This window comes from Lepisma saccharinum, chromosome 7 (assembly GCF_977018435.1).
Source record: "Lepisma saccharinum chromosome 7, izLepSacc3.1, whole genome shotgun sequence".
In the NCBI taxonomy this organism is placed as follows: domain Eukaryota; kingdom Metazoa; phylum Arthropoda; class Insecta; order Zygentoma; family Lepismatidae; genus Lepisma; species Lepisma saccharinum.
This window is the reverse complement of record NC_139235.1, coordinates 13,246,490-13,274,484: the sequence shown is the minus strand read 5'-3', so window position 1 is coordinate 13,274,484 and position 27,995 is coordinate 13,246,490. Positions and strand designations below refer to the sequence as shown.

General features: G+C 35.7%; 1 protein-coding gene across 1 annotated transcript in view; it reads left to right on the top strand.

Annotated features, from left to right (window-relative positions):
• LOC145990137 (cytosolic beta-glucosidase-like) overlaps window positions 1–27,587 on the top strand; it is a 64,950-nt gene extending 37,363 nt beyond the window's left edge. The window contains exons 5-11 of the mRNA XM_083125800.1: window positions 2,678–2,861; window positions 4,994–5,088; window positions 9,366–9,507; window positions 9,627–9,775; window positions 15,975–16,109; window positions 20,280–20,386; window positions 27,309–27,587. Of these exons, the coding sequence (XP_082981926.1) occupies window positions 2,678–2,861; window positions 4,994–5,088; window positions 9,366–9,507; window positions 9,627–9,775; window positions 15,975–16,109; window positions 20,280–20,386; window positions 27,309–27,462 (966 nt within the window). The 3' untranslated portion in view covers window positions 27,463–27,587. The remainder of the gene's footprint in view (window positions 1–2,677; window positions 2,862–4,993; window positions 5,089–9,365; window positions 9,508–9,626; window positions 9,776–15,974; window positions 16,110–20,279; window positions 20,387–27,308) is intronic.
• Window positions 27,588–27,995: the final 408 nt, after the last annotated feature.

Here is a 27,995-nt window from a genome sequence, read left to right as displayed (position 1 = left end):
CATATCCTGATTTAGTCTCCAGAAGCTACCACAATAATGTACAGGGTGTACACGAAGAACCTCCAGGATTTAGAAAATGATGGGAAATTAAAACGAACACACCTGCACATTTTTTGGTAATTTTATTACAAAGAGCAACTCAAAAAGTTTCTTACAAAAATTTACCACACTTCTATGTGTGCAAATTCAGTGACACGAAAAATGTCCAGCTGGTTTTGCACTTTGCACCAACGTGAGTTGCAGCACTTCGTCAGGAATGGTATCAATGGCAGCAACAATTCGGTCATGCAAGCATTAATGTCTGGCACCTTCCTTGAGTAAACTGCATCCTTAACATACCCCCAGAGGAAGAAGTCCAGAGGAGTGATATCTGGGCTATATGGTGGCCAGAGGATAGGGCCACCTTGCCTGAAAGTGTGTGCTTTCTCTTGAGAAGACACCACTTTCACAAAAGTGACGGCAGCGCTGCCAAGCATGACACACACGAACTAAAAAAAAACACACAAACTTGAGCGTATATGGCATCAAATAGAAAAGGCTGGATTTTCATAACTTTATTTTCTGATTTTTAACATTGCGTCGAAAACCCGGAGGTTCATCGTGTACACCCTGTATAAGCCCTGGGTATTTGGGGCAAAAGTTAATTTCTTTTACACTCCTATTCAGATAAAGTGGCAAATACTTCAACTATACAACCTTATAACTGTGTGCACACAGGGGGGGGGGGGAGGTGCAGGGGCTAACTAACTATTGTACATCTGTCCACCCCTGTGGCATTTTCCATGGCATATATATTATAGTACTGTATTCTTGATAATTTATTTGCTGTTACTAATATTTTACTTGTGGGAGGCCACATAAAACTGCCACTAATACAGAACCATGTAAATAAACAAAAAAAAAGAAACAATTCCTAACAACAATGCTAGTGAAAGACAAACCAGCTGTTCTTTGTAGAGACTACCACAATTGCAGGAAAGCAAATGTGTCTTTTCTCTTTCAGATTAGGAACAATGGCTTGACTGTAGTATATAATAATAGCAGTCTCACTTCAATACCTAAAATTCTAAACTCAATGTGACAATGTGGTTTTAATAAGTCAGGTCATGACATAAAATGACACTATAAAATTAATAAATGTTTTCGGTTGAAAATAGGTTTTGGGGAAGGTGTGGGGAAGAAAATGAAGAGGTGTGCAAGCACCCCTTCACACAGCCCTGGTGTTACCCCTGATGATCACATAATTTACTTGTCTTTACTGTGTGTAGAGTAGTAAGGATGTTGACTGGTGGTCAGAGGGATTATCCAATATCAATACCCCCATATCCCCTTCTGTATTGTCACTGCCCATCATGCACACTCCACAAAACAATTATTGCCGTGGCCATCAGTACATCAGAATATGTTGCTATACTACTTTTAGAACACATTTAGATATGTGAAGTTTAATGCTTAAATATTGTATTAAATTAAATTAGGACATATTGCTACCAATGTGTCATTACAAGAAATCATTAATTCCAATTTAATTACCTTTACTGGTTATTTCACACAGTCTGCAAAATGTCATGTGATATTTGGGTGAAATCTAATTATTCTGTAAATTATGCAAAATGCATAATTCTTCTCTAATATTGCACCAACATTGTGTGGCAATAGAATCTCACATTTAAATGCTAGTTATTTTAATATTCCAATTATCTATTATGTAATTATTTGAATCTTTTGAAGCAACACTCTTGACACATCGATAAATTAGATTACATTTATTTCATCCATGAATCACATGTTTGCATTTGCATGCTGTGATATTGGACATGTCAATTTGTGTTCACATTACAATATAGTAATACAATGAAATACAATAATATAATATAGTGAGTTGATACAAGGAAGTGATACCTTAACCTATTAAAGTTTTACGCTGGAAGGAGTGTACTCGTATTAGCGATACAGTCTATTATATAAAAGTAACACCAGTAAAACATTTCAGGTTACAATGTAAAATGAATATATGTGTTCTGTAATGGATTAAAAGATTAAATGAAATATTGTGAGATAATATAAAGGTAAGACTTATAACATCATAAAATTAAACTAAAAATTACACTCAAGTGACATAACAGATATAACATGTGAGATGGCATCCAATGTTGGAACTATTGATTACATTTTCAATTTGACTCTTGTAGATGAATTCATGAAACTCTTCAAATTCATCAACCCACAAGATATGTTATAATTGCAATAAAATACTTGTGTATTAATATTTATAAATATTCTGAAAACAACATTTAATTGTTACAAGTATTAGTATCAGTGAGAATTGGTAAGTGTATTACCTCAGCCCTAGAGTAAATATAATATTTTTGTTCTTTTGCTCTCCTTACAGCAATTTTGTTCTATGAAATATGTTTAATTGTTGCATAAATATTCAAAAGATTAGGGAAAAAAATGACGTACCTTGCCAAAGGAAGGACAAATGTAAATTATTTTAAATATGGTACACTAATTAACTTAAAAATTAAAAAGGCTTTATTCAATGGTTAATTTTCTCTCTTGTTTAATTTCATTTTATAGTTTATACACTTATCACGATCAAAGAATATGAATAATTTCTTCCAAGTATTTTTTTTTAATGGTGTTTGACTTTTTATGAAATTCGGTTGTTCCTTAGGTAAAATACTGGACTACAATAAATGAAGCTAATATTTATTCACTTTTCGGCTATGGAGAAGGAATGCTTGCACCAGGCTACAATAGGTCTGGAATTTTGGATTATAAAGCAGGACATGAAATGATTAAAGCACATGCTCTTGCATACCGTGCATATGACAAGATGTTTAGAAAAACACAAAAAGGTGGGTGCCATTGTTAATGTGAAATTAATAAGTTTATATAGTACTTGATTGCAATAGCATCAAGTCTGCCATCTTGAGTTCCTCAGTGGACATGTGACATACAAAAATGCTAGAATTTCAAGAGAAATGCATTAAGCTACTAGTTTTTGCAACATGGTTATGTTCCAAAGTATCAGAACAAACCACAATTTCTAATCCTAAAGTATGAGAGTTTTCTGTACCAGTATTGTAGAATATTATCCTCCTCCTCTAACTTGCTGTGCTTTGGACTCCAACTGTGGGACGACATGGGTTCGACTCGGCCTGGGTTCAGTCTCTGGGTTTTCGGCCTGTGTATAGGACTGGTGGCAACCCACCATCGTGATTAAATTGGAGAGCTACGAGTGAGTAGCGTAACCCAGTCTCGGGAATCTCCTATAATGGCTGGGGGTTCGACATGCTGACCCCATGTCACTCCATTACCAGTTGAAGATCTCCACACCTCTAGGTAGGATTGTGGAAGGGAGACTGGCAGTCGGAAGATAGGCCTAGGCCCTTCAAGGGCTGTTGAGCCACAGGTTATTATTTATTTTTATTATTGTAGAATATTATGGAATTCTTTCTTTAAAAAAATATAGTTCAAAATGGAGGTATCTATCAGAGCTTTCATTACAGAACACAGAATTCTAAATTCTGCAGAGGACATATGAAGGGTCAGAGGGAAAAAAACAGGTAAGTCAATGCTTGTCAAACTCAGAAAAAAATTTTGTTGCAAAATCTTACTAAACATGTAAATGAAAAGGTTCAAAAAACATATACTTTGATATTGTAAAGTCTAGAATAGTAAGAACATGTAGGAAATGACACCACTACCTTGTTTATGACAGAAAATTGACTGTTTTTTTCTTCTGACCCTTCAAATGTGCCTATCACCTATTCATGGAAAATAATTTCAAGTAAAATTTGCAAGATGTGTCCATCTGAATTTGAAAATTCTAAAAAAAAATAATAATAACAATTTCTTTCTCTATTTCAAGACACTCAAAGTTCAAGACAACCCATCTGAATTTAAAATTTGTTTCAAATTCACTTTATGCACAGATGGGCTAATCAAAACTGCATCTACAGTTTGAAGTGGGACACAAACCACCCTGAGTATCGAACCTGGGACCCTTTGATTGCAAGGTGACAATCTTATCACTATGCAATTGGAGAGGGTCATACCTAGAGTGAAATAAAACATTCCACTAAAGTATAAAGGTATGAGATAAACCAATGAACACAAGTCAGGTGTTAATCTTCATAAAATAATAAAATTTCTACTTTTTCCTACAATACTCTTCACATAACTTTACCATTTAACAGCTGGATGAGAGAGGGAATTCAAACTGTTATTGTTTATATTTTTTTTATTTATATAAATTGTTTGAATGTGTTTAGAAAACATCTTACATAAAGTTGCTTTGGGCAGTTATTTCCATCTACAAGTGCAACTTTCCAACCCTATTTGAAATGTATATGATTAGTTTGTTGGAACAAAATTTTTAACTCTTACATACTATGGACTGTCAGACCCCTGTTTTGATATTGAACTGTAAACTAGCTGTTTCGCTATTTTCACTTTCTGATGCATTTCACATGACTTGACATCGTTATAGAAGATGTTTGGTTAAGAAATGTAATGTAATTTATGCAAAGAGATAGAAAATCAGTCAAAAATTGCAACAATGGCTTCTTTATTTATTTTGAAATTCAAATTTGTTACAATTTCTACATGTTTATGTTGTCAGAAGGTCAGGAGTTCAAAGTAATATGTAATGTTTTGCTGAAATTAAAAATTAGGCATTGGAAGCACAACATAACAAAAACACATTAACAACTACAGTACGTCTGTCAGACTGCTTGCCGAAAATGGAATTCAATAAGATTTGAACAAACAAAGGCAAAACCACGTGGCCTTGACAGAATATAGCCAGCACCTCAAAAGGTTTGGAGAAGGGTCCACATGTGGTGGAAAGGGTGTGAGAAATGCAGTAAAAGAAAAACTCAGTGTGGTCTCAGAAATGATCCATACGTAGTAGTTAAGGTTTAATAATAAATGTACAAATTATTCATTTCCAATTATAGCAGCTTCACACTTCTTCCTCTTTCAGGATTAGTTTCAATTGTTTTAAATGTTTGGTGGTTTGAACCTAAAACATCTGCTCCCGAAGATAAAGCAGCTGCTGAAAGGGCTATGCAGTTTATGGTAAGTAAACCTCAGCATCATTATCCTTATTAATTGTTTAGCAATTATATATATATGTTGTATTGCACAAAAATATGATTGTAATCAGTGTTGAATCCAGCCTATTTCCTTCAGGGTGGGGGGAGTGATATAAAACTGCATGGGAGGAGCATGTCATAGACATCACATTATAATATTATAAAACACTACTAACATTTTTAAATTTCTCCTTACCTTTGATATGTAATTAAATTAAATTGAGTGTAAATTAGGTGTAATAAACTATTGTTTTAAGAATGAGATTATGAGAATCAATAAAATAATATTATAGCATGTAGTTTGCAAAAATCCCACTCTGATTGTGATCAGTGTACCTACACTGCAATTTTTGCTGGTGCTTAAACTTACATTTAACACTTGATTCTGGATGACTTGATGATGTGTCAGAAATAATACACTCCTTCTTCAAAGAATGAGGATATGCAACTGAAGATACACCACATAATTCAGTATCACTAGCAACCATTGTAATTAGTAGTTTTTTTAATTGCAGGCATGGATGTCTGGAAGGGGAAAAGGGGACACACCCACCTGGAAAATTAATGTCAACCTAAAACTATTTATTACACACAAATAATTTCATTTCAGTCACAGTAATTTACGATAATTATTATAAAGACGTTGCAGGGACTGCAGGAGTGTTTCTTGAGAGAAAAACACTATTACCGGGGAAAATGTGCCTCGTTTGTCTCCCCTGTAAAAAAAATGATCTTGCTTCCCATCCCTGGAACAAATCCTGAGATATCCTTGATTTTCCAATAAAGCTCCAAATTTATTTCATAGAGGCACACTTTATTGTTAGTTTAAGCAGACCTAAATTTATTCACGCACGTCTACTATGAAACCTAATTCTCAAAGATGAAAAAATTATGTACCAATATTTTAAGCCCCCCCCCCCCCGAATCCTTTTGTTTGGCGAAGAAAGTCTATTTGCGGAAACTGAATATGTGTCATATGACTTCGGTGAACCTGCAGGAAAATAAGGCACGAGCCCTTGCCTGGACTAACCGTTAAAATAGTTGCAAGAATTTGAAATTTGTTGCAACAATAGAAGATTACATTACCCTGCCCCTCTACTTGTGTCCATTGCTGTGTTTCATTGAAATTGATTTTTTCCCTATATTGTTTGCTACAAGGGACACGAACATTGGCCAAAGTCGACAGCTTTTTGTTTGACATGGTCAAAAGAAGGAATGAATGAATTTTATTCTATATTTCTCATAGCAGTTATCAAAATGGATAATAATTTAAATTCATTCATTATTTTGATCTTTAATTTCAAACAAGATGGAAGCAGTGCTTAATATTATGAAAAATTCAACAAAAGTATGTTCTACATTAAATTAAAGTGAATGAAAGAAAGGAAAGGCACACATCGTTGCCAAATTTCTTAGCTATTGTCCAAATGTTCTATCAGGTTTTGGGGGGAGACTTTCTAATTTCCAGAGGAGATCCCCCTGAATTATTCACTGATCATAATATCTTCATGATAGATACAATAAATAATATAATGAGAAATTATGACATAAATATGACAAAAATAACATTAAAATTAGCATGAATGTAAAACAAGTATGGAAAATACTATATTAAAAATACTAGGTACACTATCATATCATTCACTGTGTGCAATATAAATTATTTTATTGCATAAAAAATATTCCTCTTAATCAAGCTACAAGTACTCCCCCTATATTTTCCAAAGTGGTGATGGGTCTGTCCAATTGTACAGCAGTAACACTGTCACTTTATAATTAAGAAATTCTGGGCTCCATCTCCAGTAGCAGCATATTGCACAGTGGTTCAGATCCCATTTCACAATGTAGGTCCAATGCCGATTAGCATATCTCAGCATCAAATGAACCTAAAAGTAGAGCAAGAACCTCATTCAAACTTCATTCCTTATATATTATATTAGTCTGGTGATAGGCTGCCTGAAACTGGAAATAATGGGGTCATTTTTTTTTTTTTTGTGCTGAATCCAGATCCTACAGATGTTAAGTTGCCCTTCTTGAGAACAATGCAATCTCACTAAGGAAGCAATTATGGTCTTAATTAGATTTTGATTGGTTGATTTGGTGTTTTAAGTCCACTTTATGCACAGTAAGGCTAATCAGGACTGGACCTACAGTTTTTAAAGTGGGATCCGAACTACTGTGTGCCTCCACCGGGGGTCTTAATTAGAATAGTAATTAAATAATAGTAAGGGAATTAAACCTCCACCCCCAAATATCAAATTTTCAAGACTGAATACTCGGTCCAAGGTCTATAAAACAATATACAGAGTGTTCCATTCAAATCTCCCTAATTTCAATTAATTACTGTGAACGAAGTACGATGAACTTTGAAATAACTGTAACACCAAATGAAAGGCCAGATCTTCAAGTTTTGTTTTCATGACTTGAAGTTGTACTTTTGCTCACTATGCAGCGCCACGGTCGCATAAATAAAAATGGCGACTGTTCAACAACGCGCGCAGACAGTGGTGTGGTATGCTGGGACAAAATCTGTGATTGCAACGAAATTTGAGACGAGTGCACGGAGGAGTTGCACCTGATGCTAAATCAATTAGGCTGCGGTTTAGTAAGTTTCTAACAACCGGCAGTGTCCGAAAACAATCTGGCGGAGCTCGGCATCGTGTGTCGGCGGAAAAGGTGGAAGAAATTCGAGAGGGGTGTCGGAGAAGCCCGAGTAAATGCATCCGCCAGGCATCTAGGCAATTCGTGTGTTGGCGACTCCAGTGAATAACATGACAGAGTTACGAACCCGCATACGTGATACGATTGCAACAGTAACAGGGGACATGTTGGAGAGAACATGGCAAGAAGTTGAATACTGACTGGATATTGTTCGTGCTACCCAGTGGCGTATCTGGGCTGTCTCACTATGTCACAAGGTCCTAGGCTATGAATAGAAGTAAGTTTACCAACATCTAAGAAATCAAGTTGCCAACTCCTAAGAAATCAGGTTGCCAACTCATGAGAAATCACGTTGCCAACTCAGGGGATATCAGGTTTCCAACTCATAAGATATCAGGTTGCCAACTCATAAGAAATCAGGTTGCCAACTCATAAGAAATCAGGTTACCAACTGACAGGAAATCAGGTTGCCAACTCATAGGAAATCAGGTTACCAACTCACAATAAATCAGGTTGCCAACTGCAGAATCACCATCATCATCTCACTGATATGAATAATTCTATTTATAATTTCTCATCGATTTTCCTCCTGTATTTTATTCTCTAGACTTGAGGCTTCGCAGACAGCCTAGCTAGACTAGAATATACGCTCGTGGTGCTACCAATGGGGCACATGTGGAGGTGTATTAGTGTGTGGAAAATAAAATTTATGAGTTTTTCTTCAATTCTCTGAAATTTTCATTGCTCTATCATTCATACTTTCTTTTCTACGACTAATTGAAATTAGGGAGATTTGAACGGAACACCCGGTATTATTTCAACAAGCCCCCACACCTAGCTACTTAAATACAGCATGCTAGGTGGCAAATATATTTTTCTGAGATAGGAATATATATATATATATTTCCTAGGGCAATATAAATCGTTATTCACATGTATAATTTTAATTATTTTTACCTCTGAAACAATATATATATATTTAATTTAGCAATATGAATTTTAATTGCTCTTTTTACTAATGTATTATTAGATAAAGTACTGCTGAAATGAATCCCTTCCATAACTTTCATGGGACAAAATTTTATATTAAAACAATTTTAATTTATTTTCCTCTATTTTGTTCAGATGAAAAATGGTGTAATAATATTTTATACATATTTTAATTATGAGAGCAACATATTTTTAATAACCTTATAAAATGTTATGCAAGTTATCGTATTTGCCACTGGTAAACCAACTTTCTTCATATATATAGAAATTTTAGGAAAATGTGAAGTTGTCGGACTTCTGTTTTTGTTTTACTTGAATGCCTGGATTTGTTTTATTTCTACTATATCTAATTAATATATAATAAATATATACAATAAATAAGAATTGTTGCAGTGTACCAGGACAAGTGCTCAGAATACCAATGATGTTATGTAAAGATAAAACTAAATATTTGCTTTGATAAAAAAAAATACTGTTGAAAGTGAAAATTGTTAGGTGGGATATATTTATTTGCTTGGGCAGAAAATTGAGAACAATGAAACAGGTAAGGTATAGGTCCCTTTGAACACTGGATAAAATACATTGTGACTTGGACATGTGTTCTTTTAGGTTGGTTGGTTTACACATCCAATATACATTGGTGGCTACCCACCTGTCATGAGAAGTGTCATTGATGCACGCAGCAAGAGAGAAGGATTGAAGGAATCAAGACTTCCGGCCTTCACTGCAAGGTGGCGCAGATTCATTAAAGGTAAGTGGTGCAAATATTTGTGAAATTAAAGGATTAAGGAGATTTCAATTTCTTTACAGACATGCATTTTATAATCGTTTGAGAATCTCTTCATTATTAATTCTTTTGTTTATTTCCAGGAACTGCAGATTATTTTGGAGTTAATCATTATGACACTCGATTAGCTCAACCAGATTCAAATAATCCTACTGTATCTTATTATAATGATGTTGCTGTGAAGTTGAGTAGTGAGCCAAGTTGGCCAGCAACTAAAATTCCTGGGAGAAAGGTTGGTATGTTTTGAATGAGTTAATTCATTAAAAATGAAAGAGAAGTTATAAAAGTGTTTCCTTAAGTGTAGGCCATGTTGTGTGTGTCTACAGGTAACTACATTTAATGCAACCAAGACGTACTAGGTGGCTACAATCAAATTTGCCCTACTCAGAGTCGTCGGGAGCCCGTTCGAAGCAACAGATTGCGCTGAAACTTGGTCTAGGTGTAGGATGACCATATGTCCCGTTTTGACTGGGACAGTCCCATTTGAGAGGCATGTCCCATCCCCGTTGATCCGTCCATATTATTAAAAAGTCACTATTTGTCTTATTTTATAAAAATCTAGGAGTTATCTTGGAAACCAAGCATAATTTTGAGAGACATTTCATGCTAAAAAAGATATTGTATTGTTTTGCATGTGTTCCGTTATTACGTAGAGCGGTGAATGAGCATGCAGTTTCTTTACGGAATTGCAACAATAATTTATAGTTCCTGCATCTTGACACAAACTCAAAAGAAAAATCTAGAGTGTCTGGTATGTAGGGTAAGGTTTTCTGGGAGATTTATAAATGGTTGGTGAAGAATAAAACTGCTCTCAAGACGATTGGTACTTTTTCTAAAAAATTCCGGCACTACTCAATTTCAGCATAGGACTAACATTAAAGTTTGATCAGAAAGGACGAGAAACGCTATGTAAGTCAAACCAAGATTATAATAATTAATTCCTTTTGACAGCAGGAGACCATATTTCATTTATTGTTTATGACGTATCATTTATGTGATCCATCCTTTAATAAATATTAATACATTAATAATAACAATAATTTTATCATTAGGCCTAACCAATTTTCAGGAAGCCGGGGGGGGGGGGGATTGATCTCCTTGGGTGTTCCTTTTTGGGTCGAAATATTATGGTCACCCTATATAGAGGCTATGGGACCCATGGGGATGCAAATGCTGATGAAAAAAAAAGTTCGAATTTTCACCACCCAGTATGTAGTAAAGAAGTGAAGTGTGTATGCAAGTTAGTGAAAATTCAAAGTTTCTACATAAAGAAAAATTGTCACAGATCACCATCACAACTATAATAGTCGAGTCTCTCATTCATGGATGTTCCACACATATGTCAAATTCATTTGGTGAAACAATCTTGATATTCATGGCTAAGAGGAAAATAATGTAAGCTTCCACTTTTGTATTAATATTTTTAGGAAAGAATATGTTGATATGTGAATGCAAATGTGACGCTACCACTATGTCTTATATAATTATCCACCAAGACATAGACATGCAACTACAGCATAATATCAGTTTATTTATTTACGTTTAATTCACATTATAAATTCAAATTATTAGAAATTGAACATTAGTATAGATTTGAATCATGCGAATATCACAAATAAATTTATTGACTGATTGATTTGGTTTATTTTAATTCATTTTTCTGGCACTTTTAGCTAATCGTGAAGATGACTGATTGTACAGATATGATTAAATTGATGAAAGGGGCATTCACAAAGAACACCCATGTCCAGGTTTGGATTCAAACCCAGGATGCCTGGCATTATAGCACTCTGTGCATGAATAATCTCATATCATATTCGAAGAAAGTGAAGAGTCATTGTCACTAATATTCAGATAGGAATTACAAACTACTCTAGCAGGTATTATAGAAAATTATCATGAGGAAATGATTATTCTCTTTGTGAAATATAATAACTATTTTCTATGCAATTATACAGCGTTATTAAAAAAGAATGGTACAAAAGTAAGGTTAATTTATTTTTAAGTGAAGACAGATACAAAAGCAATTCTGGTGGGAAAGAAGAATGGAAGGTTGTAAATTTATTGCCTGTGGTTGTAGTTGACATAAAATCTGCTAGAGGTGCTACTTGTTGTTGATAGCTAAAATGGTATCAACAAAGGTAGAACAAGCATATTGCGTAATGGAACAGGGCAGTTGTTACAGTTCAGACACTTTTGTGCGAATTCAAGAAACAAACACCAATAGACACTGCATTACACGATGGGTGCAGAAGTTTGAATCAACTGGATGTCTGTGCAGTAGAAAAATTCCCAGAATGTCGAGGGAGACAGTGGATAGAATTATCGTTTTGACATCTGCCGTGTTACTCAGGGTGCTCATATCCAACATTTGTAATTGCCCAACCACCAGAATTGCTTTTGGATATCTTTTCACTTAAAAATAAATTAACTTAACTTTTGTACCATTCTTTTTGAATAACCCTGTATATTAGGCAGTGGCATAGCATGGGCATTTTGGGTGGGAACGCCAAGTCCGAAGGAAGGGTCGGATTAATTTGGGTGCTATTGATGCTGCAGCATTAGGCCCATTCCTGAAATAGGCCCAGATGAAAACAGACAAGAATTCTTCCAAAAAGCTGAACAGTTTTCTTTTGCTATATTAACCTGAAAATAAATCTTAGAATGAAATTTGGAGCCCCAATTTCGGATGCCTAGACACAGCGTTACTTATTATACAGTTACTATTATTCTTTGTGTTGTGACATAACTATAATGTCGTTGTGTTTAATTATTGTTCACCGAAGATTTCAAGCATCAGGCCCAATTTTGTCTTAATCCGGCCCTGGCCACAGGTATTGTTTATTTGCCTGAAGTCAGTTGGGTTTTCAATAAAACATCATCCATGCATGTTTTAGCTAGAAAATGAGATCTCACTGAGCAACAAATGTTTTGAACTCTGGTGATTTATACATTTCGGATGACGCAAGTCATCAGAAAACCTACCTGAATCACAAGCGCCTCTGAACAACAGTAGAAGTCATTGTTGTAGATGATCCAACTACTGATTGATTTGGTTTATTTTACTTCACTTTTCTACCACTTTTGGTTAATCACGAATATGAATGTGAGTGATGATATTTATGAAGTTGATGAAGAGACACTCATAAAGAATACCCGTGCTAATGCTGGGATTCAAACTAGGGACCTCTGTCGTCTTGGCGCGCTGTGCAAAACACTCTGACACGGAGCTGGGTGTCATTTCATTTTAAAATGATTTTGTCCACAGATCATTCGATGTTAAAGAGTTTTCAAATGAATGCTAAACATTTCCATTGACCCAATATGAAGCAGTAGATACTAACGAAAGAAAAAATAATTAAAAAGGGATAATTTTGCAGGTTAAGTGGTAGAGCAGCCACAGGCTGAACTTCTACCACAAGGACTTCACCAACTTATTTGACAAAAATTGTGTTGATCTTTTAGTTTTTAATGCACATCGCTGTTTGTGCGATAAATTATACAATGCAGTGGTCATTAAGAAATGGTATATTTGAGTTTGGTAAAGTTATGTCAGTCAATATTGCATACAGGTTGTAGCATCACATAGCACGAGTGGAACAAGCGCAAAGAACTGGGTAGGAATTCTACCGCTGTCATCTGCTTCAGAATGCAGGAAGGGTCACATGAACTCTAGAACCAATCACGTAGCTCTCTGCTCCATACGCTGGCGTACGAGAGAGCATTGCGCACGTGCTTAGAGATCCAAGCTTTCCCTCCAGATAGAGAGCAAGGAATATAGAGCTCTTTACGCCGAACCTGCCCGGCATCCAGGCAGGAAAGGTATTGAAAAAAAGTGCTAGAATGAGTGTTGTTAGTGGAGCGTTGCAAGCGGATCGCAAAAAATAGCTATTATAATGCCATGAAGGTCAAACATATATGAAATTTGTTAAGATTTACTTTATACAGGGTGTCCCACGAACGGCGCAACTGGGAATTAAGAGTGGCGTTACTTTGTAACCGAAACCTGTACATACATAAGTCATACACCAAATGTTAGCCCTGTCCAAGTAGATATTTTTAAACATAGAAACAACAAATGGGGTGCAGTGTTGTTCATGCAGTGTTGCCAAATGTAAGTGAAAGTGTAAATTTATTTTTCCACAAAGCATGGAAAATTGCATGTCAAACATTTGTACGGAAATTTGGACGTCAATTTCCACCTTGGGTAGGTGGATTATTTTGCCATCTATAGTTCAGAGAAGAAAACCGATCGTTTTAGCGTATAGCCAATCCTGAAATGCCTCGTAAAGGCGTACCGGTCCAAATGGGTGTTTTTTTAAAAAAATGAGGTACAGTGGCAACACTGTTGATGTTTGAAGGCAACAAAAGGTGTGTTTAGTGATGGTCTATGACATGGAAATACTGGAAACAGGAAAAAAAGAAAATGAAAATTATGGTGAAAAAAGTGTTACTTACCTACTCCTGGCAACCATGCAATGCACGTAACAAGCAGTGTAGCTTTACAAAAGATGTTGAAAATGACAACCATTTTCCCTGAGGCATTCATCAACACGTTTTATCATGTTGGAAGCAACTTTATGCAAGGTTGATTGGTTTATATTGTTAATGGCTGTGCAAATGTTTATTTTTAGATCATCAAGTGTTCTTGGGTTATTAATGTAAACTGTTTGTTTCAAATAACCCCACAGAAAAAAATCTGGAGAAGTCAGATTCGGGGAGCGACTGGGCCATAAGTTTTTGCTTATGATGTGAGCACCAAAAAACTCTGCCAACATGTCTAAAGTTTCATTAGACGTGTGACATGTTGCGGAGTCTTGTTGAAACCAACAATGACATTCGTCACGTTCCAACAGAGAAATAAACTGTGTGATAAGGTCACGATAAACTATTCCGTCAACTATTGTGTTGAAAAAGAATGGACCGATTATTTTTCTCATCGAAATCGTGCACCACACACCGATCTTTTGTGGATGAAGTGATTGTTCATGTAACAAATGGGGATTGTTACTTGACCAGTGTCGAGAATTTTGACTGTTGACATATCCATTTAAGTGGAACCATGCTTCATCCGTGAAAAAAACCTTATCCAAAATATTCACACCATTGTCTCTAATAAAATTTCTAAACCACTGGCAGTATCTTACACGTGCACCTTTGTCTGCTTCCTTCAGTTCTTGCACAGCCTGTACCTTTGCACGTAGATGCAATTGTTTTAACGCTCGGTGAGTTGTTGTTTTTGATACACCTGACTGTCCAGCAAGTTTATGAACAGATTTCCTGGGAGATTGTGATATTCTCTGCTCCACATCCTGCAGCACACCTTGTGTCAAAACTGGTGGTTGTCTGTGGTAGGTTTTTTTTTTTTTAACTGATCCTGTTTCACGAAATCTGGAAACAAGTCTATATATCGTCGAATTTTCTGGAACACTGTTATTCTGATATTTCTCGCAAAACACAGTTTTTACACTAGCGTACAATTTTGAACAAAAATAATGTTCCACAATGAACACCCTCTCTTCCAAAGACTACTTCATTTCACAGAACAATTCTAATCTTCCCCTACGAACAATGCGAAATGCACTGCTCAAACAGTTCTGAGTACACAACTAACTGATTCTTTCGTTCTCGTTCGGTGGGCGCTCTTATCACATTGCATGGTTGCCAGGAGTAGGTAAGTAACACTTTTTTCACCATAATTTTCATTTTCTTTTTTTCCTGTTTCCAGTATTTCCATGTCATAGACCATCACTAAACACACCTTTTGTTGCCTTCAAACATCAACAGTGTTGCCACTGTACCTCATATTTTTTTTAAAACACCCATTTGGACCGGTACGTCTTTACGAGGCATTTCAGGATTGGCTATATGCGAAAACGATCGGTTTTCTTCTCTGAACTATAGATGGCGAAATAGTCCACCTACCCAAGGTGGAAATTGACATCCAAATTTCCGTACGAATGTTTGACATGCAATTTTCCATGCTTTGTGGAAAAATAAATTTACACTTTCACTTACATTTGGCAACACTGCATGTATGTACAGGTTTCGGTTACAAAGTACACTCTTAATTTCCAGTTGCGCCGTTCGTGGGACACCCTGTATTTACAGCATTTACGCATTTTTGAAATTTTAAATCAGGGAACGCCAAGCATATGGGCATACTATAACACTACGCCACTAATTAGATTCTATCACAACTTTGACAATAAGATTACCATTTATTAATGATGACAAGTTGTAAAACTGTTGGTTGAACCAGAAAATAAACCTAAAGCCTTGACATTCTGGCTAACTGAGATACTTATTACAATGCCAGTCTTTAGCACTATATCGAACTTTTGGATTGTATGCACCAAATATATGTTCGCTAATTGCTGTTCATATCTTCATGTCTAACTAAAATGCATGTTTTGTGCATATTGTTTTAGATGACTCCATTTGGCATGAGGAAAATACTGAACTGGATAAAAGAGAATTATGGTGACTACCCTGTTTATATAACTGAAAATGGTATTCCGGACAATGGAACATTAGATGACATGCAGAGAGTAAGGTTTTATCAGGTATGCAATATTTGCTTACAACAAAAATGATATGTAATATGTATTCAATAGTCATTATCATGATTATATATTCAAACTTCATTCAATGCCTGTTTATAAGTAAAGTTGATCATTTTGTTTGTACCTTCCAAAATTACATTTTAACAATACTACGTAGAGTTCCAAATGTACAGGGTGTTCCATAAGCACCTCTGGGATTTTGGAATGTGGTAGTTCAGAGACCAACTCTTCCATGGCAATAGGAGCATATTAGTGAAAGTCAATATCAAACCTACCTTACGAGGGTCACTATTTATATTTTGAGCCTAACAATGAAAAAAACAGGAATTTGGCATTGAAAACTGCTTTATTGTTTTTCGAAGTATTCTCCTTTATGGTCAATACACTTTTGCATTCGTTCGAACCATTTGTCAAAGCAGTTTTTCCAATCTTCTTGAGACACCTCCATAATATGGTTTTTGAACGCATCAACGGCGTTTTCCGCCGACGAAAATCGTTGTCCATGCAATTTATTCTTGACATTCGGGAACAAGAAGAAGTCATTGGGTGCCAAATCAGGACTGTACAGCGGATGACCCATCAATTAGATTTTTTGACTGTTCATAAAGTCGGTTGTTATACGAGATGTGTGACAGCTGGCATTGTCTTGATGAAGAATGATCCGACGACGTTTGTTTGTTTTCCGTATTTGACCGAAGACCTCTGGCAAACAAATTGTTGTGTACCATTCAGAGTTGACCGTTCTACGTTCCTCTAAAGGCACAGTTGCCACATGACCAGTTTTCCTGAAAAAACAGGCGACCATTTGTTTCGATGTGCTTCGAGCGCGAACAACTTTTGTTGGATTGGGTTCATCTTGAAACACCCATACAGTCGACTGCTATTTACGTTCCGGCTCATATGCATATATCCATGATTCGTCACCTGTTACAATCTTATATACGTCTTTTGAAGCACCACGATTGTATTTATTGAGCATTTGTTTGCACCAATTGACGTGAGCGTCTTTTTGAGTTTTTGTCAAATTGTGTGGGATCCAACGAGAACATACCTTTCTCACAGCTAAATGATTTTGTAATATTTTATATATGCTGGTGGAACTAATGCCTATGGTTGCCTCAATCTCACAGTATGTCATATGACGATCTTACAGTATTAGGTTTTGCACAGCATTAATGTTTTCTTGAACAACAACTGATTTTGGACGACCTTCGCGAATCTCGTCGGTGAGCGAATGGCGGCCACGATTAAATTCGTTATACCAGCATTTCACAGTGGCAAAGGATGGGGCTTCATCGCCAAATGTGGAAGTAAGTTGATCGATGCACTCTTGTCTTGATAATCCACGTCGAAAATCGTAAAAAATCATCACACGAAAATGTTCACGAGTTAATTCCATTTTATTGTTGTCGTGCAATCTCCAAGGCAACCTAATCAACACAAATCAAGCTATTGACAAAACATTTGAAGTACGTTATGGTCAATAATGCCAGACGATTCCGTGCAAACGTCAAATCGCGCCTAACTTCAATCAGTGTTGCCAAGGCTCAAAATATAAATAGTGGCCCTCGTACAAATACATGTGTCTTCTGTTGGTGACTTGACAGACATCAGTCTTGTAATCTAGCTCCTGCCACACATGTTCCAAAATATCAATGTCAATAGTAGCAACTGAATCCACGATTCTTTGTTCAAGCTCTGATAAATCTCTTGATAAATTTGGCACATAAACACAATCTTTAACATACACAGAAAAAGTCACGAGTGAGGTCGAGTGTAAGGATGTATTTATGGGCAGGATGGGGGGAAGTCCAGGGGGTCTGGACCCCCCCGAAAGACTTACCTAGTACAAAAATTATATAATGAAAATATACTTGTTTAGCATTTATTGTATAATCGATGGTTACAGTTTCCTCTGAACTTATTGGAAGACAAGGATAATATTGGGATGATTGGGCTTTGAACGGCAGTACCAAAGATTTATGCCTGCACATTACTATTTATGATAACATGCATAAAATATTAATCAGGAACTTTACTTTTTGCCAACTGGATCTAAGATCCTCTTTTTTATTCAATATATATTTAATTATTCATCTATTTGACATTAATTTCCTTGTCAGGGCACTTGTTTGTATAACAATTATGCCGATCTTAACTACAGATAAACTAGATAATGAATACGTCGATTCTATCTCTATTCTTTTTCAGTCTTTTTATCTATTCATGTAATATTAATAAATTATATAAATTTAAACATTACTACTACTACTACTACTATTATTGAGACACTAGGTTCGGACCAAGTGTCTCAGTAGTACAGGGTGGCTACTCTAGGACCATCAAGTATAATTCCCAGTTTTCAAGGAAAACTTTCCAAAAATTCAAGCAGAATTTTTTTTTCTATTTGAACCTTACATATATTACCGCCTCTCAACATCCACACACAAATATGTTAATAATATAAAGGGTCTATGTGATTCCAACATCCAAAAATTATAATTCATTAAACGATATACGTAATATAATTAAAATATTTAATTTAAGGGGCTGAGCTTCTATTTACAATCAGAGGTGCAACCACGAATTTCTGTGGGGGGAGGGGGGTAAGTACCAGAATAAACTAATAATAATAGTGTTAATAATAATGTTATTATTATAACATTACTATTATTATTATTATTGATTTGCTTTATTTCACTTCACTTCTTGTGAAACTTTTGACCAATTTCCACTGATCCAATTTTTTGCAGGCTGAAATCAATATTGATTTAATAGGGCGCAACTAATTTCATGGGATGCCAAAGCATTTTCTTTTTTACAACTTTCGTGGCCCCTGAGGGTGTAGTGGTAACATTGTCGCCTTGTGATGAAAGGGTGCCGGGTTCGATACCCGGTGGAGGCACATGGCACAGTGGTTCGGAAGACTAAGAAAAATAGGAATTGCAAGTGAAGCGAGCAAGAAAATTTTATGAAAGTATTTTTATTTGCATAAAATGTGAAGTTGTGGGCGGTAATAAAAAATGTAATTTTTCACGTCTACGGAGAAAAATTCAAGTATAATTCCCGGAGCCAATAATTCACGTATAATTCCCGGCGAGTAGCCACCCTGTAGTAGTAGTAGTAGTAGTAGTTTTAAGTACTCCCCTGCCCCCCAATTTACTTCTAGGTAAGTGCCTGATCGGGTAAAATAGCAAAATGCAGGGCATAAAGAGCTTCCTGTTCACCTGAAAATGCAATGTTTGCACACTACTATCTCCTAGCGAAGAAAATGGTGGCTAAGTCCATTGGCATGCCTTCAACTCTTCCATATGGGCTTGATACTACTGCCAAACTTAAAATTCAAGACGGGACTTATGAAACAGAAAAAATGCCTCTTCTTATAAATTTGTATTATGGTGCGTTCCCTGATCAGGACTGGATTTCAACCTGAGGAGAAGAGGGTGGCTGGGTAATTTAAGTTTTGTAAATCATCCAAATTCAGAAATTAAAATATGCTGCAAAAAGGACACTTCATCAAATTTACACATGGCAGACAGTTTACTACGAAAATATAAGTTTCTTTCTTACATTTAATTTGCATTTCAAATGTGTGTTACTAGGGGTGCTTGCTAGGGTTGAGTTTGTTTGCTTGTTTGATATGTTGTTTTAAGTCCAGTTTATGCACAGAAAGGCTAATCAGGACTGGACCTACAGATTAAAGTGGAATCCGAACGACTGTGCCATGTCCATCCACTAGGTAACAAACCCAGAACGTCTCTATTAGCTAGGGTCGAGTATGGCACCATTTCAGTATAGCAGATGCGTGGTAACACTAATTCACGTTTCTTCTATCTACTCAAATTAGCATCCAACGTTCATGGATTTGATAAATTACAAAATGTTTGTGCACCAATCATCACAGCTGGAAACAGTGATTGAAGAATATGTTAAAAATGCTTATGCAACTTATGTGGTTGTAAATGTATCATGAATTACAGATGTAAACTATCTCGGCAAATGACTTTCAAGTGGGCTATGTAAATAAATAAATAAATAATAATAGAATGAATTGGACTGAATTACATTTGTAATCCATATGTTCAATTCCAGCGGTAAATAATGTTTCTTCATTTTTATGTACTAATTAATAATTTCATTGTGTGAATATAATTAATTTATTTCTTTTAGGGATACATGAATGAAGTGCTGAAAGCAATTACGATAGACAAATGTCCTGTGAAAGCATATATGCCATGGGCTTTTATTGATAACTTTGAGTGGAATGAGGGATACACGTAAGTTATGCAAAGAAATACATCTGTAGCTTAATGATTACTTTGGGGAACACTCACTCTGCACCATAAAAGCATATCATGGTGTCTACCAGTCTGGAAAAACCATGATATTTATTTTTTTCTGAAGAAGTCTTGAAAAAGTCAGGGAAATTTGTTCTATTCTGAAGTACACTTCGCAACATGTTATTTGACCGCCCTGAAAAATTTCAAAGTCCGGAATTCGTAAATTTGGCAGCATAGCGCTTCAGAGCCAACTAAGAGTAGCCAACTTTGCAACATTTCTTCTTCCTGAATGAAAACGCTCGTGATATTATTTTCATTCTTTCACATTCCATAAAGTAAAGATACCCTAAAGCAGTAATAAAATATATCAGTAGACAAAAAAAATGTTAAGTAGAAATACGAATGTTGAAAATATTTCAAGATTCTTCGTTCTGAATTTGAAAATAGGAAAATGTATGTGCATTGTGAAACACTGAACAGGTTCTCATCCACCTGGAAAGAATTGCGGTCAGATTTGAATGCAAGAACGCAAATTTATGATGATTATATGCGAAATGTTTAGTAAAGATACCTTGCACAACACCAAACGATTCTGCAAAGTGTGTCTTTTCCTTGGTTCTTGGCGAAAAATGGTTCGAAACTCCGGCACAATGTTGTTTCAACTGAGATTAATGTTTTACTGAGCTCTCTGTTAGCAAACTCCTGGAGTAGTTGGTTAGATGACAGCACTTTCGTTTTTACTGTTTTCGGCAAGATCGAAACATCGTAGGTTCAAATCCCACTCTTTCCTTATTATTTTTTTCCTTTTTATTTACCGAGTACGAAGTGTTCTAATAACGTAATATAATATTATATGATATTACTGTAAATATTTATGCGATGCATGTTCAGTGGCGGCGATTGGGTTTCAAAACTGATGGGGCAAGGTGGGGGGGAGGGGGGCAAGGACAGTTTCTTTCACTTGGTAAATAATGTTTAGCATAGTGCTGGGTCATCTGCCCCTCCACATTCCATACTCGTCGCCACTGTGCATGCCTCAAGTAATGCTTCTACTAATGTTTTTAATCTTTCAGTGATTGGCAGGATTTTAGGAAATACTTTTCCTTTCATTCAGCTGTTATAAGTTAACACATATTAAGAACTTACATGTCAACTTTCTGCATCCGGAAATGCTGGGCATAAATCGCATAAATATCAACGGAAATATCCAAGAAACGTAGATAAGCATTCTCGTCCAAAGCCGCTTTAAACTGTAGGTCCAGTCCCGATTAGCCTTACTATGCATAAAATTGACTTCAAACACCAAATCAACTCCTTTTAGAGTTGGCCTTCAATGATACTGTAGTCGGCCAGCATCCGAAAATACAGTTCTGCTTCGCGTATACCAGAGTGTAATTGCATCTAATATTGTGACTAATTTTACTTTAAAACTACAGATTAAAGCGATAATAGTGTCCAGAAAAAGAACCTCAAAGTAGATCTTCACACAAAGTATTTTAATCCATTGCCAAACATTTCAGTTAATAATAATATTATGCTTTTCCATTGCCGTATTTTCGATTCATGGTGAATTTGCTAAAAGAACCATGTCAAGAAATCTAAATATGAAAGTTTTACTAGTAAATGCATTTAAAATGCACGAAACAACATGGGAGGAGAAAAATAAACCTCAAAAATAAGTAAAAATTCAACAAAAACTGTTAAAATACTGACAAATAAACTAAAAGCCAAAAAAGGCCGAAAAATGAAAAAATGTAAAATAGAAAGTGTTTTCCGGCTCTAACTGAAGGGAAACGGTCTTGATATCAGGTTTAGCATTGTTTTTAAGGGTCAGAATAAAAGTTGATTTTTCATCAACTTAGTAATTATGACCATTGAAAAAGTTGGAGGTAGCTGACTTAAAATTTTCTTGTTGAGGGATCATATCGTCCCATATCTCCACTTCATAATAAAGATATATTTTCATATTTCGAAAATGACTTGGAGTTTTCCACCACGAAAATATGTTTTTCATAGTTTGAAGTTCGTTAGTATTATCTTTCAAGGTTTCCATTGTTTTAATTTCACGCATATTTTATATTTCATACGTTCCTCTCTCTTTTCATACAGTCTTTGGAAAAAAGCTGAAGTTCCTTGTCAAACGGGGTCTGGTTCAAATTACTCCTTTTCGCTCTCCTGTTCCTACTTTAAACAAACAACAAAATACTTCGTAACTAAACGATTCCTTGTTCAAAACATGGAATTTTTACACAATTTACAAAATATGACAAAACGCCAATAGACATGTTCATCATTTTTCCCTTTCAGCGTTTCTCGATTTTATCTGAATTCGTTTCCTCATGAAAATTGCCATGAAGTTATAGATCAGATATTATGTGTGAATTGGTTTCTTCAAACTGGTAACAAATTTTAACATGAGCTACCTGGAGAATAGGTAGCGTGCTTGATTCTTAAGAGGGAGGTCGTAGGTTCGATTCTCCACCTAGGCAGGATTTTTTTTAGGAGTATATCGTTGGGTGTTTAGTGTATCCACCGTGCTAAGAAGTTAACATTGGTCTCTGTATTTCACGAGAGGAAAGGAAATAGTAAGAGAAAGTTATTTCGATGATAGGAGGAAGTCACATGCCACGTGGAATGCGCAGAATCAAGTTACGTAGAGCTAAGTATGTAATGGTGGTTTCGAATATTGCAAAGTTAGTGGGGAAAGTTTGTTATATCTGATACTCGTACTTTCTGTTCAAAGAAGACAAACATTTTAGATACAAAGCAGTGAGGAATTAACGATCATTATGAGGTTTTGAATTTTTTGTTTGTCACTCACTATATAAATACTTATTAGTAGTTTCTTATCGAATCGGCCTTCGTCGCAATAACAATTTATTTATGTTAATTAGCGATTTACTATTAGTTTTAGACGCATGGTAAGATGCTGGTGAAGGGATTGACAACATTCATTATGAAGGAACGGACATACCAATCTTAGCAATCTGAACTCATTAAACGCTCTCCTTCGTTACAGTACTGCACTACATCACTACTTAACATAACTGTATATCTTTTTTTAGTATATCGAAATCAAATAATCAATATTTTAAGTGTCAGTGAAGAACAAACAATAATAATAATCAGTCGCGCAACAGTCCATGAAGGGCCTAGGCATACCGATTGCCGGTCTCCCTCCCACGCTTTCCTTCGTCACCTCTAAGCGTGGAGATCTTCAACCAGTATTGGAATAGTCGGGGGGTCAGCCCGACGTATCCCCAGCCGTTATAGTAGGTTTCCGGGACCGAATTACGCTTACCCATTCGAAGCTCCCCAATTTCCTCACGATGGTTGGTTGCCACCGTCCTATACGTAGGCCGAATAAATTCCGACCAGAGTCGGATTCGAACCTACGCCGTCCCGCAGCAAACGACATAACTTAAATAACATTACATTTTGCATCCTGAATACATATATGTGATTTGTGAATTAATCATGATGTGTGTGTTAACACAACATATGAACAATAACTAAAAAGAAAAGTTTAACTTTAAATACTGGAAATATCCAACTTCTAAGGGGAAATATGTGCAGAAGGGACTTCCCTCAAGTGTGCATCGGATTCATTTTTTAAATATTCTAATATCAACGGTATCTATTCAGCAAACAAAAAGAAGAAGAAAGAAAGAGGAGAGGGTGGGATTTGAACCCGCGACCTTTCACGCTTGATGAAAAATAAGGTCAGCAGCGCCTAACCAACTGCTCTACGTTAAATTCATGACATAATACCCTTAAAAACATGTTGACGTTTATGAAGACTCCCACCTTCCTGTGTTTCAAGCACATTTTCTCGACAAGTCGTGTGAAATATATGTTTTTGAGAACTGTTCGATATTATGCAAGGTATTGTAAATAAAATGTCGCATAAACTTCTCACAAATTTGCTTCTTTCTGCACAAACTTGATGGCAATTTCCTCCAGGTGGAGAAAAACTCTATTCAGTGTTTCAAACCCCCCAAATTTCAAGTCGAGCAAGCAGAATCGTAAATATCCTTCAAGTTTTTTTTTCCAATTTATTATTTCTGTTTGATTGTGTATTATAATAGCGGTATATAGTTTCTAAGTTCATGGAAAGTGTTAAATTGAAAACCTATCACCGCAGCGTTTTTCGTCTAGTGGAAGGACCTACTCAAAGTTGGCTACTCTCACCTGGAGCTGAAGTGCAATGTTGCTAAGTTTACGATTTCGGGACTTAGAATTCTTTCGGGTCGGTCAAATAAGATGTTGCGAAGTGTACCAACAATGGATAAAATTGTTACAGCAGGTGTTACTCATCCAATCAGGAACATCTAAAGAGTGACATTCCTTGTATCTGGAATTTATGGATTCTGGTCTCCACCTTAAGCAAAGATCTGTCAACATAACAAGTGCTGTCTGCACACCTCCATGGTGGAGTGGTTAGCAGTCTGCCAGGGGTCCCAGGTTCGAATCCTGGCCTAGACATGGGTGTTCTTTGTGACTGTCCCTTTATCAATTTCATCATATCATCACTCATCCCTATCTTCGTGATTAGCTAAAAGTGGCAGATAAGTGAAGTAAAATAAATCAAATCAACCAATCAACAAGTGTTGTTTGACAGCTATACCTTGGCTTATCACCAAGTTTAGACTTTAAAAAATATTCATGTAGTCAGTTTTGATTTCTTTGAAACATTTCTTTTAATCGGAAGTGAGATAATCATTTTAATATTTATTTGTACAACAATGAGAAATTAATTTTATATGAATTGAGAAGTTATGATTTAAATTTGTCGACAAACTGTAGAGACGATGAATGATTTTTCTTAATGAGTGTGCTTGTATCAAAATCACATGAATACAGACTGAAATACAATATCTATGGATGGTAGCTTTTGCAGATTCAACCAAATTCAGGTAAAAGGAAGTGCTCTTGCATTAATGAAAAATGTGGCCCTCCTTGGTGAATGAAGGAAACCTATGACACCCTGGCAACATTACTTCAAGGTGATCAACTGCAAATATTATGAATGGAATGCGTGCAATGATCTAAAAGTTATAGTGCAGTATAAAGACAGTTACGGAGTCTACATTACAATCAATGGTACACAATACAATCAAAAATACAGTATTATGCAAGTTATGTAATATTCTTTAGTGTTTTTCACCAGAGTTTTCATTGCTGATATTTAAAGTGCGCACAAACTGAAACTTGGAGTAGAAAAAATAACATAAAGTCAGTATATAGAAGCAGTAGCACCAAAACAATAATTCACGATTAATTTTTCTGCACAATTTTCGTTTGCATTGTTTAAACAAAGATCGGTTCTCTCAATCTTTTGTTCCTTTTTGTTCAGCGAAAAAAAATCTGCATGAAAAAATTAACCATGAACTTATTAGAGTGAATGCAAACAAAAATTGTGCAGAAAAATGAACCATGAACATATTAGAGTGAATAGCGAACAAAAAGCGCATGTAAGAATGAAGTGAACTTATTACACTGTTACTGTTATTACACTATTCAATTACAGTGAATAACTCTCTCCGTGTAACTGCCAAATGGATATCTTTAGATACAATCTAAAACAATAAGTAAATTAGGACCATGTTCAAGAATAGGAGCAACAACATAAATGGAATGACACATCATTATACATGGTTTGCATGATGCGCGAGAACTCATTGAATGATCAGTCCATCATGACTTTAACATAGGTTATTCGACAGTGTGTGTGTAAGGACTGATCTGTCTGCCAGTTAGATAAAATCATTAGACTTAAACAGCACAAGGTTTATTAATGTAAAAGTAAAAGACGACTAGTTTATCGTAAGTTCACTCTGTTCAGTAGCAACTTGGCAAAGTTCAGGGAGTGAAATATGAGCAAGCTATATATTAGTTTAGTAAAGTTTCAAAGCCTGGTGTGAAAATTTAGAACTGCAAATATATAAGCATGCCTCTTGTGAAACCACATGTTTTTCAAGTTGCAAACAACAATGGTCACTCACTCCCACTGTGTATTATTAAAATAAATTTACAGAAGCAAGAGATACAAATTTGCAAAATTCTGTTGATGAGTACATGTGTATGCACTTCCTTAAAGATGAAGCATAAAAAAATACTTGCAAACATTAATAATTCCTGTCTGTTAATGTAAATACTATTAATATATACTTATTTTGCACACCCTTTAACTGCAAACTTTGTACCACCTTTGTGCATCAATGCATTTGTAAATAAGTAAAAGAGGCTGTTTTTAAAAAAAAAAAACATCCTTTGACATGTCGATTGAGGTTTTATGTGATCCAGCCAGTGGAAGTGATTGGGGGGGGGGGGCAGTTGCCCCCACCCCTGCTTTTCGCCACTTTTGCCCCCGCATTATGCTAAACCTTATCTACAAAGGGAAATATACTGTCTTTGCCCCCCCTGCCACCCCCCACCCCCCCGGCTGGTTTTGGAACCCACTGGATCCAACAGTATTTTTCGGTTTCATCTTTTTAATAGCATATTCAATTTTAGTCACACTGATTGCTTGGATGTGTGTATCTAATAGAGGTATATTGTCCTGTGTTACATGGTTTACCATCAGTAAACAAACTTTTTTTCATATATACAGAAATTGCCAGAAAATTTGAAGTTCTCCAACTTCTGTTTTTAGTTTACTTGAATGCCTGCATTAGTGTGTTATTTTTATTATATATAATTAATATATAATAAATATGTAGAATAAGTAAGAATTGTGGTAGTAAAAAAGATCAGATTTTCAGGATATGCCACTGGTATTTAATGTATTGTGAACGTGCTGCTATAGTCTTGAGATTATATTTTGCCGCATTTAGCAAATTAATTTTTTGACATATGATTTGCTATTTTTTTTAAAAAAATCTGTGCACAATTGAAATGTTGATGTATTCTGTTTCAGACAAAAATATGGCCTTATCCAAGTTAATTTTACTGATCCGGAACGAACAAGGACGTGGAAAACTTCAGCAAAGTATTACCAGCAAATGGTCAAGCAGAGAGGATTCTTTCAAAATACAACATGGCCAACAACAAACTTAGGTCCCATGACATGAGAAGTATGTTGTACTCAAAACCACTCCACATGAAGATAGAATCATAATTTCATATATTTTAAATTTGCTACATTAAACAATGATAAAAGATCAGGTTAAAATTCAAGAAAGGTCTAATAGTTTTCTTATGCATTGTCAATTTCCTGAAATATATAGAGAGCTGTATATTATATTTTTTCTAAATAAAAAAAAAGTACTCTTTAAAATATAACTCATTCATAATTGGGAAAAGAGACACGGTAGCATATAAATATGGAGAAACTAGTACTAGTGAGTACTACTAGTTTCTCCATATTTATACGAGGGACAGTCAAATGAAAACCAAACACCCACCATAACACACATTCCTCGCAAAAGTTGGCAACACTGTTGTTACGTATCGATACTGCCATCTGTAGGGTAGGAGAAATGCATAGTGAAAACGCACAGGTCCACACAGTTACTTCGTCATTGCTCAGGAGGTGAGCGTAGTGAAAAGTGTGGTCGTTCAGCATTGGAAATGGAAGAAAGCAAAGAAGAGCAGAGAGGTGTGG